Source organism: Mus caroli, unplaced genomic scaffold (assembly GCF_978045245.1).
Source record: "Mus caroli unplaced genomic scaffold, Mus_caroli_1 scaffold_16, whole genome shotgun sequence".
Taxonomy (NCBI): domain Eukaryota; kingdom Metazoa; phylum Chordata; class Mammalia; order Rodentia; family Muridae; genus Mus; species Mus caroli.
In genome coordinates, this window is record NW_028227271.1 from 52,575,199 (window position 1) to 52,594,006 (window position 18,808).

General features: G+C 39.2%; 1 protein-coding gene across 1 annotated transcript in view; it reads left to right on the forward strand.

Moving 5' to 3' along the window:
* The window catches only part of Eif3h (eukaryotic translation initiation factor 3 subunit H), an 87,529-nt gene that overhangs the window by 23,544 nt on the left and 45,177 nt on the right, over positions 1-18,808 (forward strand). Inside the window, exon 2 of the mRNA XM_021183034.1 lies at positions 6,545-6,701. Coding sequence (XP_021038693.1) covers positions 6,545-6,701 — 157 coding nt within the window. The remainder of the gene's footprint in view (positions 1-6,544; positions 6,702-18,808) is intronic.

Consider the following 18,808-nt stretch of genomic DNA (forward strand, 5'->3'; position numbering starts at 1 on the left):
TGCTTTTATCATGTTTAGGTATGGGCCTTGAATTCCTGATCTTTCCAAGACTTTTATCATGAATGGGTGTTGGATCTTGTCAAATGCTTTTTCCGCATCTAAGGAGATGACCATGTGGTTTTTATCTTTGAGTTTGTTTATATACTGGATTACGTTGATGGATTTCCGTATATTGAACCATCCCTGCATCCCTGGGATGAAACCTACTTGGTCAGGATGGATGATTGTTTTGATGTGTTCTTGGATTCGGTTAGCAAGAACTTTATTGAGGATTTTTGCATCAATATTCATAAGGGATATTGGTCTGAAGTTTTCTATCTTTGTTGGGTCTTTTTGTGGTTTAGGTATCAGAGTAATTGTGGCTTCATAGAATGAGTTGGGTAGAGTACCTTCTGTTTCTATTTTGTGGAATAGTTTGTGAAGAACTGGGATTAGATCTTCTTTGAAGGTCTGATAGAACTCTGCACTAAACCCATCTGGTCCTGGGCTTTTTTTAGTTGGGAGACTATTAATGACTGCTTCTATTTCTTTGGGGGATATAGGGCTGTTTAGATCATTAACCTGATCTTGATTCAACTTTGGTACCTGGTATCTGTCTAGGAACTTGTCCATTTCATCCAGGTTCTCCAGTTTTGTTGAGTATAGCCTTTGGTAGAAGGATCTGATGGTGTTTTGGATGTCTTCAGGATCTGTTGTTATGTCTCCTTTTTCATTTCTGATTTTGTTAATTAGGATGCTTTCCCTGTGCCCTCTAGTGAGTCTGGCTAAGGGTTTATCTATCTTGTTGATTTTCTCAAAGAACCAGCTCCTTGATTGGTTGATTCTTTGAATAGTTTTTCTTGTTTCTACTTGGTTGATTTCACCCCTGAGTTTGATTATTTCCTGCCGTCTACTCCTCTTGGGTGAATTTGCTTCCTTTTGTTCTAGTGTTTTTAGGTGTGTTGTCAAGCTGCTAATGTGTGCTCTCTCTAGTTTCCTTTTGGAGGCACTCAGAGCTATGAGTTTTCCTCTTAAAAATGCTTTCATTGCGTCCCATAAGTTTGGGTATGTTGTGGCTTCATTTTCATTGAACTCTAAAAAGTCCTTAATTTCTTTCTTTATTCCTTCCTTGACCAAGGTATCATTGAGAAGAGTGTTGTTCAGTTTCCACGTGAAGGTTGGCTTTCTATTATTTATTTTGTTATTGAAGATCAGCCTTAGTCCATGGTGATCTGATAGGATGCATGGGACAATTTCAATATTTTTATATCTGTTGAGGCCTGTTTTGTGACCAATTATGTGGTCAATTTTGGAGAAGGTACCATGAGGTGCTGAGAAGAAGGTATATCCTTTTGTTTTAGGATAGAATGTTCTGTAGATATCTGCCAGATCCATTTGATTCATAATTTCTCTTAGTTTCACTGTGTCCCTGTTTAGTTTCTGTTTCCATGATCTGTCCATTGGTGAAAGTGGTGTGTTGAAGTCTCCCACTATTATTGTATGAGGTGCAATGTGTGCTTTGAGATTTACTAAAGTTTCTTTAATGAATGTGGCTGCCTTTGTATTTGGAGCATAGATATTCAGGATTGATAGTTCCTCTTGGAGGATTTTACCTTTGATGAGTATGAAGTGTCCCTCCCTGTCTTTTTTAATGACTTTGGGTTGGAGGTCAATCTTATCAGATATTAGAATGGCTACTCCAGCTTGTTTCTTCATGCCATTTGCTTGGAGAATTGTTTTCCAGCCTTTCATTCTGAGGTAGTGTCTATCCTTTTCTCTGAGATGAGTTTCCTGTAAGCAGCAAAATGTTGGGTCTTGTTTGTGTAGCCAGTTTGTTAGTCTATGTCTTTTTATCGGGGAGTTGAGTCCATTGATATTAAGAGATATTAAGGAAAAGAAATTGGTGTTTCCTGTTATTTTTGATGTTAAAGTTGGCATTTTGTTCTTGTGGCTGTCTTCTTTTAGGTTTGTTGAGGGATTACCTTCTTGTTGTTTCTAGGGCGTGGTTCCTGTCCTTGTATTGGTTTTTTTCTGTTATTATCCTTTGAAGGGCTGGATTCGTGGAGAGATAATGTGTGAATTTGGTTTTGTCGTGGAATACTTTGGTTTCTCCATCTATGTTAATTGAGAGTTTGGCTGGGTATAGTAGCCTGGGCTGGAATTTGTGTTCTTTTAGTGTCTGTATAACATCTGTCCAGGATCTTCTGGCTTTCATAGTCTCTGGTGAAAAATCTGGTGTAATTCTGATAGGCTTGCCTTTATATGTTACTTGGCCTTTTTCTCTTACTGCTTTTAGTATTCTATCTTTATTTAGAGCATTTGTTGCTCTGATTATTATGTGTCGGGAGGTATTTCTTTTCTGATCCAGTCTATTTGGAGTTCTGTAGGCTTCTTGTATGTTCATGGGCATCTCTTTCTTTAGATTTGGGAAGTTTTCTTCTATAATTTTGTTGAAGATGTTTGCTGGTCCTTTGAGTTGAAAATCTTCATTCTCATCCACTCCTATTATCCGTAGGTTTGGTCTTCTCATTATGTCCTGTATTTCTTGGATGTTTTGAGTTAGGATCTTTTTGCATTTTCCATTTTCCTTGATTGTTGTGCCGATGTTCTCTATGGAATCTTCTGCACCTGAGATTCTCTCTTCCATCTCTTGTATTCTGTTGCTGATGCTTGCATCTATGGTTCCAGATTTCTTTCCTAGGGTTTCTATCTCCAGTGTTGCCTCATTTTGGGTTTTCTTTATTGTGTCTACTTCCCTTTTTAGGTCTAGTATGGTTTTGTTCATTTCCATCATCTGTTTGGATGTGTTTTCCTGTTTTTCTGTAAGGACTTCTACCTGTTTGATTATGTTATCATGTTTTTCTTTAAGGATTTGTAACTCTTTAGCAGTGTTCTCCTGCAATTCTTTAAGGGATTTTTGTGCTTCCTCTTTATTGTCTTCTTCCTTTTTAGCAGTGTTCTCCTGCATTTCTTTAAGTGTGTTATTAACGTCCTTCTTGAAGTCCTCTCTCATCATCAGGAGATATGCTTTTAAATCCGTGTCTAGCTTTTCCGGTGTGTTGGGGTGCCCTGGACTGGGTGAAGTGGGGGTGCTGGGTTCTGATGATGGTGAGTGGTCTTGGTTTCTGTTAGTAAGATTATTACGTTTACCTTTCGCCATCTGGTAATCTCTGGGGTTAGTTGTTATCGTTGTCACTATTTAAAGATTGGAGCAGAAGCTGTGTTCCACTCACCAGCAGTCCCAAAATCCTGCGGCGGGGGTCGTGGGTAGCTGGCGGGTGTCAGGCAACCCTGCGCTCCCGCTACCCTGGCGCTGATCCGGCCGGGTGAGGCCTGTGGCCCTACTCAGGCTGGTTTCTGCTTCCCTAACTAATGCAGTCTCAGGTCCCGCGCAATTGGATTGGAGCAGAAGCTGTGCTCCCCTCACCAGAAGTCTTAAGATCCTGTGGCGGGTGTTGTGGGCAGTTGGCGAGTGTCAGCAGACCCTGCGCCCCAGCTGCTCAGGTGCTTTTCTGACCGGAAGAGGCTTGTGGCCCTGTGTGGGCCGGATTTCTCTCTCCCCAACCAGAGCAGTCTCAGGTCCCGCGTGATTGGACTGGAGCAGAAGCTGTGTTCCACTCACCAGCAGTCCCAAAATCCTGCGGCGGGGGTCGTGGGTAGCTGGCGGGTGTCAGGCAACCCTGCGCTCCCGCTACCCTGGCGCTGATCCGGCCGGGTGAGGCCTGTGGCCCTACTCAGGCCGGTTTCTGCTTCCCTAAGTAATGCAGTCTCAGGTCCCGCGCAATTGGATTGGAGCAGAAGCTGTGTTCCACTCACCAGCAGTCCCAAAATCCTGCGGCGGGGGTCGTGGGTAGCTGGCGGGTGTCAGGCAACCCTGCGCTCCCGCTACCCCGGCGCTGATCCGGCCGGATGAGGTCTGTGGTCCTACTCAGGCCGGTTTCTGCTTCCCTAACTAATGCAGTCTCAGGTCCCGCGCAATTGGATTGGAGCAGAAGCTGTGCTCCCCTCACCAGAAGTCTTAAGATCCTGTGGCGGGTGTTGTGGGCAGTTGGCGAGTGTCAGCAGACCCTGCGCCCCAGCTGCTCAGGTGCTTTTCTGACCGGAAGAGCCCCACACATCTTTTAAATTTTTTTTTTTTTTGGCTTTTAAAAGTTTTAAACACGGGCTGGCGAGATGGCTCAACGGGTAAGAGCACTGACTGCTCTTCTGAAGGTCCTGAGTTCAAATCCCAGCAACCACATGGTGGCTCACAACCACCGGTAATGAGATCTGATGCCCTCTTTGGTGTGTCTGAAGACAGCTACAGTGTACTTACATATAATAAATTTAAAAAAAAAAGTTTTAAACACATGTATTTGACACATTCTTGGTTTTGTAGAATTACAAAATATGTGTGCCAATTTGTTCTAGTCAGGAATTTCTGGGTTTTTTTTTTTGGTTTGTTCAATTGCTCTTTTTTTCAGTTTTTAAAAATAATTTAGAGGGGCTGGAGAATGACTCAGCAGTTAAAAGAGCTTATTGCTCTGCAAATGCCTGTGTTTGGTTTCCAGCACCTACAAGGTGGCTCACAACTACTCCCTAACTCCATTACTGTCCCCGTGGGCTCCTGCACATATGTGATGCACATAAAATCACAAGGACACACATACATAAAATAATAAAGATTACAATGTAATTTACAGACAAGACATCATGAGAAATTGGGATAAAATATAGATAAGTGTAGGTTTCTCAGGAAAGACACACTTTGCTTTACTCCCCACTTTTCCCTCTTTTGTTTGCTGTTCTAATTTCAAGTTTGTGAAGGATTTCTACTGTACTACTTGAATAAAACATTTGATAGTATAAGTACTTTTATGGTTTAGGTATGAAGGATCTTCCCAAAAGCTTTCCTGTTCAAAGCTGAATTGCCCCCTGATGGGCTTTGGGACATGATTGGGTCACAAGGCTTCTGGCTCAATCACTTAATCCTCTGTTGGATTCATTGATGGTGTTGAGACGTGGAAACTTATGAGGTGGGGCTTGGCTGGAGGAAATAAACACCCGAGGGCCTGCTTTGAGTGGCTGTAGTTGTCTCTGATATTTTCCTTTCCTGTTTGCTGCCACGGAGCTAGTAGCTCAGGCAACTCCACTATGCCATCCAGATGATGCTCTGCCTCACTCTGGAACGTGTTGGAACCCCTGAAACTGAGCTGAAATGACTATCAGGCAGCTTGCCACAGCAACACAAAACATACATTGTGTGCAGGTTTATTCCTTTGCATTGCTCTGACAAACACCAGAGAAAAACAACTTCCAGGAGAGAGTTCTTGGCTTCAGAGTGTCAGATTGTGGTTGCATGGCCCCAAATGTTTGAGTAGAGCACAATTGTGTGACATGTTCACCTCATGAAGGTAGAGAAAACCGCTTACGGACTAGGGACCAGGTATAAATTTCAAAGCCGTTCTCCCAGGAACCTGTATCTTCCAATTAAGTCCAACCTCCAGAACCTCCAGAAATGACTATCACTGGTTGAGGCACAGCATTAAACCCAGGAGTCTGGGGCCATTCATACTCTTACCACAGCAGTTAGGAAGCAGGAAGACCATAGAGTTTCAATTGATGAGTAAACTGCCCAGGTTTGACAAGGATTGGCTCTGACTAGTTTATGGATGCTTTCTTTCATGAGATTGAAATGGCAAGATCATACATTTATTACTTTGGTGATAGAGTCTTTTATTTTGGCCAGTTCTGAATGCTGTTGATAATATATTCTTAAATTTGAAATATCATTTATTGAAAGGAACAGGAGTGGTTCCCTGGTTTATCTTTTCTTGGAAGACTAATGGTCTACTACCTGGCAATCCTTTGCTACTTGACAGATGCTCTTTGTGAGTACTTTTTCAGACAAATGAATTTATTGAACCTAATTAGTCCTCACTGCAGAGTTGTAAGCTTTCTCGCCTATAGCTAACCCTTACCTACTCATTTCTCTGTCTGCTGTATTTATTTAGCAGGCAATCAGACCTCTGTGCATTTCCCATCTCATTTGGGTATGTTTGATGGGTGAGTGGTCTTGGTCTTTATTAAGGAAACAAATTGGGGCTGTTCAGGAATGCTCAAGAGAATGTGAGATAGTCTTTCCATGCTTTACCTGCAACTGCTTGTTTCAATACTTTAATAGCTTTCTTCAGCCTTCCTCATTCTATGAAAGGAAATAGGGTTATTCTCACCTGGCTTTTTGGTGAAAATACACTGGGTCTGGGCATTTACACACCTTTTGCATTTGTAGATCCTGGTTTTTAAGGAATCTCTTGTAACTTTTTAAAAATCTACATTAATTTCACATGTCTCCTGATATCTGCTTCCTTTATTTTAACAAATGTCTGGTGATCTCATTAATAGGGTTAAGTATCCAAGAGCCTCCTTGTGAGCTTTATTTAATAAGGCTAAAGGAAATGATTTGCAAGACAAGTAGGTATTTTTGTGGTTGTGCAAACTCACTAGTGGTTTTTATTTTTCCCTTAGAAGTAAGTAAAACATAAAATAGTATGGTTTTAAAGTTCTCTTTTGTATTCTCTTTTAGGTAGTATTAAAGATAATCAAACATTATCAAGAAGAAGGACAAGGAACTGAGGTTGTTCAGGGAGTGCTCCTGGGTCTGGTTGTAGAAGATCGACTAGAGATTACCAACTGCTTCCCCTTCCCCCAGCACACGGAGGATGATGCTGACTTTGATGAGGGTAAGGCTATGGACTGCTGTCAAGTGTGTCTTTGCAGTGAATACAAATAGTGTTAGCTCATTTCTCAGTGTAACTCTCCTCTCTTACTGGGTTTGCTTAAATGTTTTTAGTTTCTGGAAAAAACATGATACGTCTGTGCAATGAGAATTTGTATAAAAAAGTTTATTACTTTGTCCTGTTTGGCATCCATTGTCTTCTGTTTTAAAGTGTTTAAGAAGAGGTATTGCTAGCTGTTTTAGAAAGATTATCCTTGTAGTTTAAAGATTATACCAGCCACAAACACTTAGGAGGCAGAGGCAGGTAGATCTTTGTGAGTTTGAGGCCAGCCTGGTCTATAAAGTGAGAGCAAGGGCTTTGTCTCAAAACCCCAAATCAAACCAAATCCAAGTTGAAAATATTTTTTTTTCACTTTCTTGAGCTCTTAGGACACAATTTATATGTAATTTCTTTAAAACATTGCTTAAAGCATATGACAAAACTTTTATCATAACCTGTTTTATGCACGTCAGTAGTAGATCTTTAGGACGTTTCTCAAAAGTGACACTATATTGACATTTCTGTCTCACCTGACAATCACTGTTCTGTAGTGCTTTCTGTGTGACTGCCTTTAAGGTGACTTTAAAGTCGAGTCATGCAGACTTTGAGACACTTCAAGTTTCTTCTATTTTATAGCATATGACAAGATTTTTTTTCTCTTGACTTTTTATTTAAAAGATGTTTTATGTGTATATTTGTATGTGTGGGTATGTTGGATGTGGGTTTTGGAAACCAAACTTCAACCTGTGCCATGTCTCCAACCAAGAATATCTTTTATTTATCTGTTGACAATTTTATCCATGTATACGATGTACCTAATCAAATCTACTCCCATTCCCACTCCTTCAACAATTCCTAGCACATCTCCTGCTCACCCTTGCCTTTGTGGCTGTTACATTATTATATTATTTCATTTGTTGACCTGCCTTTGTCGACTCTGTGAGTTCAGTTAGTGCTGCCTGCTGCAAAGTTGACTGTTCTTACCTTGACCTTCAGGTCTCCATAGCTGCAGTGAGGTCACAAGTGCAGCAGCATTATCATGTTAGGAAGGGCAGCATCTCCACAGCGCTCCTACTTCCCCTCCAGCTTGAAGAATGTTCTTGCTTCCTCCTACATGATCCTTTGTCAGCCTGTGTGTGTGTGTATGTGTGTGTGTGTGTATGTGTGTGTGTGTGTGATTGCTTGGCACAACATCTTATCAAGGTGGAGATGGAGATCAGAGTATAGGGTGTGGAACATGTCAAATTCCAGAAAGTGGGTCAAGACCTTGTCAAATCCAAGTTTTACAGAAAACAGGAACGAATTCATTTTGACCTTGTAATAAGATGGCTTCTAATCTTCAAATGGAGTTAGGCTGGTCCAACAATACAAGAACACATCTTAGGTGACTTAGTTTTGTGTTGCCTTTTTTGGTTTTGTTTTATTTGATTGTTTTTTGAGACAAGGATTATCTGTGTAGCCTTAGCTGTCCTAGAACTCTCTGTAGTCCAGACTGACCTTGATCTCAGAGAAATTAGTCTGCCCCGGCCTTCTGAGTGCCACACCTAAAAACTAGAATTTTGATAGGGATTACATTGAGCACGTAGGTCATTGATGAGTGATGGCAAATCTTTTGTCTCCTTGGTTAAGTTTATTTGTAAATATATTTATCATGAGGTGAAGTGGGTAGTTTTCCTAGTTTTCTCACAAACTTTTTAAAATGAAGCTTTAAAAAAGTTATTGTGGGGAGGCACACATATGTGTTTTGGTCAGAGGTCAGTTTTGCCTTTCCACCCTCATGGACTCTGAAGATCCATCTCAGGCTGTCAGACTGGCGGCTCTCATGTTTTCTATGTAACTTTTAACTGGTTACTTTTTTAACTTTTTAATTTATTTAATTTATTAGCCTCTTAGAGACTTGAACATATTAAAGTATATTTTTGCAGAGGTTGATTCCATTATCCCACCATTCACCTGGAAATCAGCTTTCATTTAGTATCTCCAGAAAAATCCCATGCCTGTTTTTGTTTCAAATACGCAACTGCTTGTGTGTCATTTTAAAACTTCTGTATAAAATGGATTTTTTTTTTTTCTGTTTTAAACAGGCCGGTTTTCATCTGGATTACTGTAAGCTTAAACACCTTTGATAGGATTAATGTTGGGATTTGTGTGTAGTCTGTTAATAGCATTACCAGAGAGATCAATTTCTCTATTCAGCATATCTGGAAATAATTTAATATTCACTATTTCAGGACTAAGGGACAAGTGGTCGTTGATACAGTTGTTTTCTCTTACAAATGAGTTGTAGAGTTTTCTTAAATCAGTGTGGCTGATGAGAGCACAGAACATCTCAGAATATACAATGCCGTTACCTGGTTTTGTTGGTTGGTTGTTATTTTTAAGTAAAATTCTTTTGAGTATAAAGAAATGATGTTTAGTACACTTATGCTGTGTAGTGTTTTGTTAATTTTAGAATTTGATCACTGGACGGTAGCCTCTTATGAGTTTAAGATAATTAGCTAGTGAACATGTACTTTACAAAGCTTGTTTCAGGTTTTAAGTCCAGAAGACACTTTGTTTAGCATTTAGTAATACTAATAATTTTTAAATCCTGGTTATTATATCCTGTTCTGCTCAATTTAAGATTTCTATCAGCCCTATTTTCTGCATTAAGAAACTGAAGTGCGTGTCAGAGATTAAGATATGTTGAATATAAAACAGCGTAATTCCATATCTAAGGTCTATTTATGTACAAGTTTCAATCTCTTGGTTTACCTTTAAGAGCTAACGAGGGGCTGGGAAGGTGGATCCGATTGGTAAGCCTGTGACACACAAGCATTGCGAACGTTGAGAACCCAAATTCAGATCCGCGTCGCTCACATAAAGCTTCTCTGTGTAGTGCATGTCTATAACCCCAGATCCCGGCAAGGGCGCAGGGCAGAGCCGAGGATCTCTGCACCTCAGTAAGTAGCCAGTGAGGCTGAATTGATGAGCTTCAGGAAGATACCCACCATTGACCTTTGGTCTCTGTATGTGTGCAGCACCCTCCCACACACACACACACAGAGACAGAGACAGAGAGACATGCAAACACAAAATTCCAGTGAGATTCATCACTTTCATTATACGTGTGAAAGTATAACATAACACTCTGTATTTCTTCATAGCCTTAGGCGATACATTTGAATTTCGGTTACCTAACCCATCTATTTTCTTAACAATCATCAGAATGTGGTCACCATAGTTTTTTTTTTTTTTTTTTTTTTTTTTGGTCAAACTTAAAAATGAAATTTCCCACTATGCTTGGGTATTTTAGAATAGTCCTAAATGTGGATTATTTTGTGTCATGATAAAGGCCACTTGTTTTACTCCCATGTTTTTCATTATTCAGTGCCTCCTCAAATTGGTGTTTATTAAGAAAAAGGTCATTTCTTTGGCCACCAACTTTATGAAACTGGAATATCAAGTATTTCATAGTTATGGCATTATGTAACTTGGGTTTCTTGAGGGTTTTTTTGTTGTTGGGATATGGGCTTTTTTTGTGCCTTTTATAAAGTGAGGAATTTTAATCTGTGCTACAAATGAAATATTAGCAAATGCTTTAAACTGCGTTGACAAACTGATTCCTGTACCTGCTGTTGTAAATAAAGTTTTATTGGAAGGCTGTCCTATTTGTTTATGTATTATTCACTCTATTCCTGCTACAGATGTTAGATCTGTACAGTAGCCGTATTGGTCCATAGCCTAGATGTTATGTTTGGGCTCTTTGAAACATTGTGACTGGTAATATACCTTTCTAACTCCTTGTTCTCTTCCTCTTGTTTGGGTACAGAATAGGATGATAGTAAATCTGTGTTCGCTGTAGTTGTTCAGTGCTTATGTCTTCTGGGCGCTGCACTTAGTTTGCCCAAGTTCAGAATATAGTGTGAACACCAAAATGAAAGTTGTAGTTCTGTTGGATTCGCTTCCCTGGCAACCCTGGGAAGTAGCACAGTAGGTAGCTCTTGCTTTAATTTTCTCACCTTTTCTTTTAAAGAAAACAGCACACACTGAGTTGTTGATGTTTAGGGGAACTAACTGTAGTGGGGCAGCTTGTGACTGCACTGTGAAAGGTTCATTCTGGAGCTCCTGCGGCGGTCAGTAGCCCACGGTCAGTCAGTTTCTGTTGTATCCTAGAGTGGCTTTCACTTGGCACATGCTGATGGCTCCTTGAGTGAGTACCAGAAACCTGGTGGAGACAGTTTCCTTGGGATAAAACTGCTTGCCTAGTACTCTCTTGGATTATATGTTATAGGATACTGTAAAACCTAGAAATGTGTCGTCTTGTTTCTGTTATGTTTTGTTTTTTGATGCAACATAGGTAGCTTTTTGAGTGGTCCAGTTTTGCTCACCTTACATTATAGAATTTGCATTTTAAGATTATAGTGAGGAAACCTACTCAGAATATATGCTTTTTAAAATGTGAGTTAAAAACCCTCAAGTTAAAATTCCCATTAGGGGGCACTATTATCAAGCTTAGGAGAACTAGAGACTAATTTGTTTTCTCAGACATACGACCCGAGGCTTGCTAACAGCACAAAATATTTTCATCTGATAAGATTCAGATCCTGTTTTATACAACTGAATTCCTTAAATATGTTATAAAGTGTACTGAATTAAACACAGATTCAATAACTCACTGTCTTGTTTTTTAGCAGACTAAATCAATTTAATATTGCAGATGTTACAAAAAGCTTACCTTTTTGTATCAGAGCCAAATTCATAATTTTTATATTTGGAACAGAGAAACTTTTAATCTTGCATGCCTTAGGTTAGTCATAGAGAGTGGTCGGTCACTGGCCTCCAAACTCCGTCTCCTTAGAAAGGAAGCAGGGAACTTCAGAAGGGAATGGACTTAGATTGTTCTACTGTCTGAGGTCAGTCTGCGGTTACAGCACAGATAGCAAGTCCGTGGGATGCATGAGACCCTGGACTTGCTTTTGGCCAATTTTTGTTGTAGCAAAATTTTCTTTTGCTAAAAGTTTAAATGTTTACCTAAGTACAGAATTATCTCGAAATAAAAGTTAAAACAGAAAGTGTTCCCAGGACTCATTAAATGATTACAAAATCAGTTTAATGAGATAAGTGGCTTCAGAGAAGTTCTGTGAAGCTCAGGTGCTGCTTGTGCCGCTGGGCTAGGGAGAGTGAACTCAGTTGTCATATTTGTAATGTTAAAGCCGTGCTGGATGGCAGAGACAGTCTTGATCTAATTACTTGTTGCCTGGTCACCTCCCTTCCTTGGTTGTCTGAAGCCAGAACTGCTAGAAACCTACCAGAGGTTCCTCCTTCAGCTTTGTGTTGCCTCAGAATTCAGAGCGTGGTCAGGACAGAGAACATGATTCGAAATTTTCAGAAATATGGAGACATTTTATAGAATGATGTGATACTTGCTTAATGTTTCTTTGCCTATATTGTTAGTAATCACTATGATCTGTTTAATACATTCATTCTAAAAAAATATCTTTTTTTAAACAAAGAACCTTTTTGGGTAGAAATATTAGGCAGTTTTCTTGGTAGAAATATTAGACACTTCGGGGGTAATGCTTGAAGCTTGTAGAAAAGATAAAGTGAAAGTATGATAAAATGCTACATATATTTCAGGGAAAAAAGATTACCCACGGTAATTTATTTCAGCATTTATGCAGAAATGACATTGTACAGATAGTGAATAAAGACAGAAAGATAGCAAATCCTAGTTCTAGCTGGGAGAGAAGTGTGTAAATAATGTGTGGAGTGTACTTGCTACATTTGGGATGAGGTGGAGAGAAGGGTAGGAGTGAGTAGCTGTCAGGATGCTTTCTTATTTGCGATGACCTCACAGAAGTGATGCTTAAAGCAATTGCTAGAGTGATAGATTCTTTGTGTATTCTAACTATCCACATTTGTGGGACATAGTAAGTAATGTGGGCATCTCAAGAAATAAAGAGCAAACTGCTGTGATTATTTGACTTGGCATTTATTTGGAGAAAGTTTCTTGACTGATTCCATGACTTGAGATGTGGCTGCCCCTGTAGTATGTAGGGCTCGAAGCTTTGGAGAGGTGTGCCCGTGATAAGGAGGTCTTAGTGTGCTGTGCTAGTCTCAGCTTTGTGGACATTTAGTCCATAGCTCTGTTTAAAACATTTAGTAAAATGTTTGATACATTTTAACTATTTAATAAAAAATTCATTTTACAAGTCTAGGCAGCAGACCATGTCACAATTTTTAGTTCTGTTTTTATTGTTGTTAATCATGGTACTATTTGAAATGTCAAAACATAAATATTTGATTTTGTGGTGACCGTTGAAAGCAATGAACTAATTTAGATTAATGCCTTACCAACTTATTTTGATCACTCAGACTGTGAGTAAAACTTTAAAATGATATGCTTTGTAAGGTGGTTAGAAAATAAGAAATAAAATCTAAATGTGAAACTGAAATCTCAGTATATTCAGGTCTTTTTGTTGTTCTTGAGTTTTTTTAGGAGTACCTATAAAAGTGGGCAAAATCTGGCTTCAGTTTAAAACTTTCAACGGTGTCATTGTGTTTATTTCATGTCTTAAATTTCACTTTTTAAAAATTAGTTGAGAAACACCATTGCGCGGAAAATGCACTGTTGAAAATCTGGTCCATGTGAAAGGTTTTTCTGCTTAAAGAAACGAAAGCGCTCTACGCCGTCCTCTCCCGCGGTCCCCAAGTGTAAGTGCTATGGTTTGGAAAGAAGCCAAGGAAAACCTGTTTGAATTTTGTGCAGACTTAAAGTAATACTGTAAGATTTGAAAATTACAGGTGGATATAGTACTTAAATAGTATTTAAAATTCCTAAGTTTCCCAAGTCTAAAAACATAATCCTTAAATTACCATTCCCAGTGGTTTAAATTTTAATTAAATAAAAACTGTTTTACTTTTGATCCACAACAACTCTAGGTGAAGATATTTGAATTATTACTAAATTTCAAGCTGATAATCATTAAGAATGAACTATTTAACACTAATTAAAATGTCAAAAGACCACAATTAGACCATGTAAGCAAAGGCCCTGTTATTTCTGTTTTTTTATAAACCGTTTCCTAAGAAGCAAGTTTAAACTCATTTTCTATTTTGCCTAGAAATGTTGACCAATTTCAGTCCTCCAACTAACTATATTACCTTACCTGTAAATTGTATGTATATAGCTATACTAATTATAATTAGGTTTGGTGTTTTTGATGTGGATGTTGCATTTTCCAAAGAGAAATCTCAAAGACATAAAGTCCGTTTGTTGTGAATTAACCTTTCTGCTTGAGATTGCTCCCAGTGAGCTTTCCATACTTTCACTGCTTTCTAACCTGAGTTTTATTTATTACCTTTGTAGAGATCAGTAAGTTTTGTTGGTACCCTTTATCTGCTTTCTGATGTAGTGAAACACAAAAGCAGTGCTTATTTTGATTTAATATAGTATAGATTTATATACCCTGAATCACTTCCTGGCCATACTCTTGTGTGCATTTACCCTTGTTTTTTCTAACTTCTAACTGTTAGACATCGTTTAACATGTAGGCAGCCTCTGTTTGAATAAGGAGAGGATTGTATGTTCATTTCAGCAGTCTTTGCAGAGATACGTCCACATTATTTCTATTTGACAGAACTAGATAGGTGGTGATGCTGGTGGTGATGCTGTACAGACGTGTTTTATAGCAGGTAAGTTTAGAGCCAGCAAGTAGGAGTCTGACTGCAGAGCTAGTTGGAACTCTAGAGATTTCTGACCTGCCATTAGCCTGAGCAGGCTGCAAGGATGAAGCAGTAGCTGCAGCTGGGCCTCTGCCAGTCATCCTTACTGAATCTTACTATGGGTTGTGTTGGGGAAGGGGAGGACTGCACGGGTCTGTTACTTAAGGAACTTGGCTGTTTTGAGCAGCACATTTGGCTTGAAGCACAGAAGCCTAAAAGATGATGTTAGTTGTTAGGCGTTATATGATGTTAGAGGACAAAGTGAAAACTGATAAGTGAAGATGCTACATTCATTTTCTGTCTGTCTGTCTCTCATCCATCCATCCATCTAAAGTAGAATGACAAATATTAATTCTGTGATTTAAAATTACTATATAACCAAATAATTTATTCTTGAAATTTTACAAACGGATCATTCTTGCATTGTATTAGTAGACGTGTATTTTATTCTTTTCACCTCATTTGGTAACAACTCCTGGTGCTTTAAATGTGCTTAGTGAGTGGTTTTTGTTGTTTGTTGTTTTAGACAGGGCCTCGTGTAGCCAAGGCTGCCTAGAAACCTTTATGTAGCTAAGGATCTTCTCAAACTCATTCTCCTCCTATCTCCTTCCTCAGCACTAGGGCTGCAGACAGGAGACGGAACACCACCTATATTTACATAGTTTTAAAGTGTATTACTAAAGCTCCTAATATTGTGAATTATTTCTCCTTAAGATGTTTTATTTTGATTTATCGTATTTCTATCAAATCAACTCGAGCTCAGTTCTACCTCCAAAACAAACAGTAGAAATTTGGTACTAGAACAGTGTGAAGGATTAGGTGAAGAACAGTGAGACAATGCCTTGATTTTCCTCTGGTGCTTCAGTAAGGAAAGGGATGGTAAGGAGAGGACTCGGCATACTGAGACCTTAGTTTGTCCAGGTGCTTCCTACTGCTTCACAGATTCTGGGTGTGAGCGGCAAGCCAGACTGCTCTTTCTTCAGTCACCGATGTGTTTCTTTTCAGATTGTCTCCTACAAGGCGTTGACTAGAAAAAAACACTAGTAGCTAATTATGGGAACTGTACAGGTAGACTTACAGTTCTCACTTGGGAACTATACATTTCCATTGAGAGACATGGAAAAGGAGGTCTAGACTGAGCTTCTCTGTGGTTCTGGTTTCCCCTGCTAGTTTGCACATTTGTGATATGGATCATAATCTGGACTTTTGTGGATCTTTGGTAAGTAGGGAATTGAGGAAAGAGAGGCACGAGGTTAAATTAGTGGCGGATCTAGAGATGGGAGCTCCAGCTAACATGCCTGTGCACTGAGCTCCAGTTGAAGAGAACTGGACTGATCCTGCTAGAGTCGCTGTCAGTGAGTGGTGCAGACCTGAAATCAGCTTACAGTATTTACTTAAAGCATTGGCATAGCTGAAGTCTATGGTTGTTGAATTTAACCTAGATTTCAGAAAATGTAAGTTTATGTGTTTGTACCATACACGTTAAAGATCCAGAGCAGCTCTAAGCTTTACATGAACCATAAATTAGTGGTGGTTGAATCAAGTCAGCTCAGGCATTCTGAGCACAGTCGCTGGAAGTCAACACAGCCTCTAGTATTGCTACACAGAATGGAGAAACTAACTGAAGTATAGATTAAGCTGAGTAGAACAAGTTCTTATTAAATGCCACTGACTGCATCTGCAAATAGCTCGAATAGATGGTTTTATTTAACGGAAGAAGTCGGTGCCTGACTGATGGCACAGGCTTTCTAGAATACATTGCTTTGCAGATGACTTAAACAGACAGTACTGATAAAGCCTGTCATGTGAATTTCCTTCTTTACTGAGTACACAGTATGGTTAAGTGATATGTTGTGCAATGCTTCCAATCTGCTGCCTCTGCCATCTGGGCAAACAGAACGAAAGAAAAGGAAGCAGGAAAAGAAACGGATCCCTCTGCTGTAAGGAGGCTGTGTGAACACTGTGTGTGAACACTGAGCTGCGGCAACTGTCTCTGTAACTAGTGTAGGGAGCTGCGTGTAAAATGGAGGCCTGTAACATGCCCAACTCTCACCGTCCCTTTGGATGGCCTGGAACCTGTGGTTGGGACAGAGCAGAGCAACGTGGAAAACATTGACGCCCAGAGGAGAAGGCACGCATGGGCGCATTACTGCACTGTTTTCAGCCTGCCCTTCACCCTAGTCTAGTGCCAAGTCTTGCTAATGGTTTGTTTTTACCAATGGTTTAGGGGGTGGGGTTGAGCTGGTGAAAGAAGGCAGATAAATTAAAATAATTTCCTCCTTTTTAAAATCCAGTGCTGCTCTAAGTCCTTGAATCAAATGTTGAGGTAGATGTAATAACTGTTGGCACTTCAACATCACCATCGTGAAATCTTTCTGGAACCAAATTATGCTCCCTAAATTCCCTAAGACATTTAGTTCCCATTTTAAAAGGCAGCAGTACCTATAGCTGGGAACATTGCCTCCAACCTTACAAGTTGTACCACCGGGGACCTTTGAAGGATGAAGTATTTGGAGCAATTATACACTTTTGTCGGGGGCGACGTTCTCATTTGAGTCTTTGGGCTGTAAAGCAGGCTTGTGTGCTTATGCTTTTCATGTCGCTGCTGCTTGTTATCATAAAACATGTGAGCCCTTACTATACTCTATTAACCACGGGCATCTGGTTGCCTCCTTAGGACGTAGCAGAGCCTCCAATGGATGCTAATAGTACGAAGCCACTGTGGTTTCTGAGGCTTACCAATCATGGCTCCAGTTCTGAAACATTCAAAATAAAACCACTCTTTCTTTTTACTTTTACTTTTTACTTTTTTTTTTCCCTTTTGAAAAAGAGTTGTCTTATCAGAAAACATGGTAATTTCAGCAGATCCTTAATGGGAAGGAATTAATAACAGAAAGTGGTTGTTGACCCCAGGAAGTAGGTTAAATAGTGCAGCGTGGTAATAAGGACCACATATGATAAGGTGAAGCCACCTGGGTTTTATTAGGCTGCTTGATACTTTGATCACAATATTATTTCAAGGCTTGTCTATTTAAATTGCTAAGGTTTCTTGTCATCATGATTTAGATCACAATTTCTTTCATTGCAAAGAGATTTTCTTTTCTTTTTCTTTAAAAGAAAGATTCTGGCCAAGCCAAAATTTGGAGGAGGTGCAAGTTCAACAGCTAGAATAATCTTAGAACAAGGAAACCATTGCATAGAGACTTGAAAGCCACCGGATACCAGGTCCATCTGACTTCTCCATAGTTTTTGCCTAGACCATAATTACACTTCATATGGTAGGGAATGCTATAAGGATGACTGGAATAATTCAATTAATTACTGTTTGATATAAATATACACATTTGAAACATATTTCATGTTTCGAGACGGTACTGAGGTTCTCAGCTTTCCCTCCCAACTGCTAAGTGGTTTGATGAACATCTTCAAGAACGTATGGAATTATTTTTAACTGCTTCAGCCATAATGACTGAATTATGCTAATCACAGAACTTAACTTGCTTGATAAATTGTCTTGCCTTTGAACCTGAAATCTTTAAACTTCAGTTAGCTTAATGTCAGTAAATGAAATTTTTACTCATCAGGACCATCAACATTTCCTTCCAATGATTTTCTTTATCATAGAAATAGTCTTTCACTACTATTTAATGGTTTGTTTGTTATGTGTTACAGCAAATGCCTTAGCTTGAAAAAACATTTGAGTAGTGAAGAGAGGAACGGGAAGATTTAATAATTTAAGATACTATTATTAGCTTAGTAGTAACGATGGTCATTCAGCAATGTTTAACGTTTATATGTAATATGCTTTGTACATTTATTCACATCCCACTAATTATCATTGTTTTGATATTTGAGTACCCTGTTATAACTGCTGTAATTTTACTTCAGTGTTTCCATTTCCCCATGTAACTTAAGCCTTGTTAAAAGCATTTAAGAATTTAAGTCCTCTTTGATTTGCCCTTGGTAGTAAAAGGAATATGTGGACTTGACATTCAGTATTATTTTTATTTTCCCTAATCAGAAAAAAGAGGAAAAAGTAAAATTAAGCAAAAGACTTGAGTATTGGAAAGGTTGCTTACCAAGAGCTATGATATTCTTGTTTTGAAAGTAGGGTTCTATTTTAACTTGTCATGTACAACTTGTTGAATCAGGAAAGATGAACTTGAACAAAAGATGGAAGCATAGATTAGGGACATACATGCGATACGAGCATAGAATGAGATCTGTCAGGGAAAGCAGAGATTTATTTACCTTGGAAATGGGCTGAAAAAATAGTAAGTAGAGTCAGCTTCTGGGATGCCTGAAAATGCAGTAGTCAGTCTGTATCTAGCATTTTGTGGCTTGGGGAGGGACACCAGAAGGAA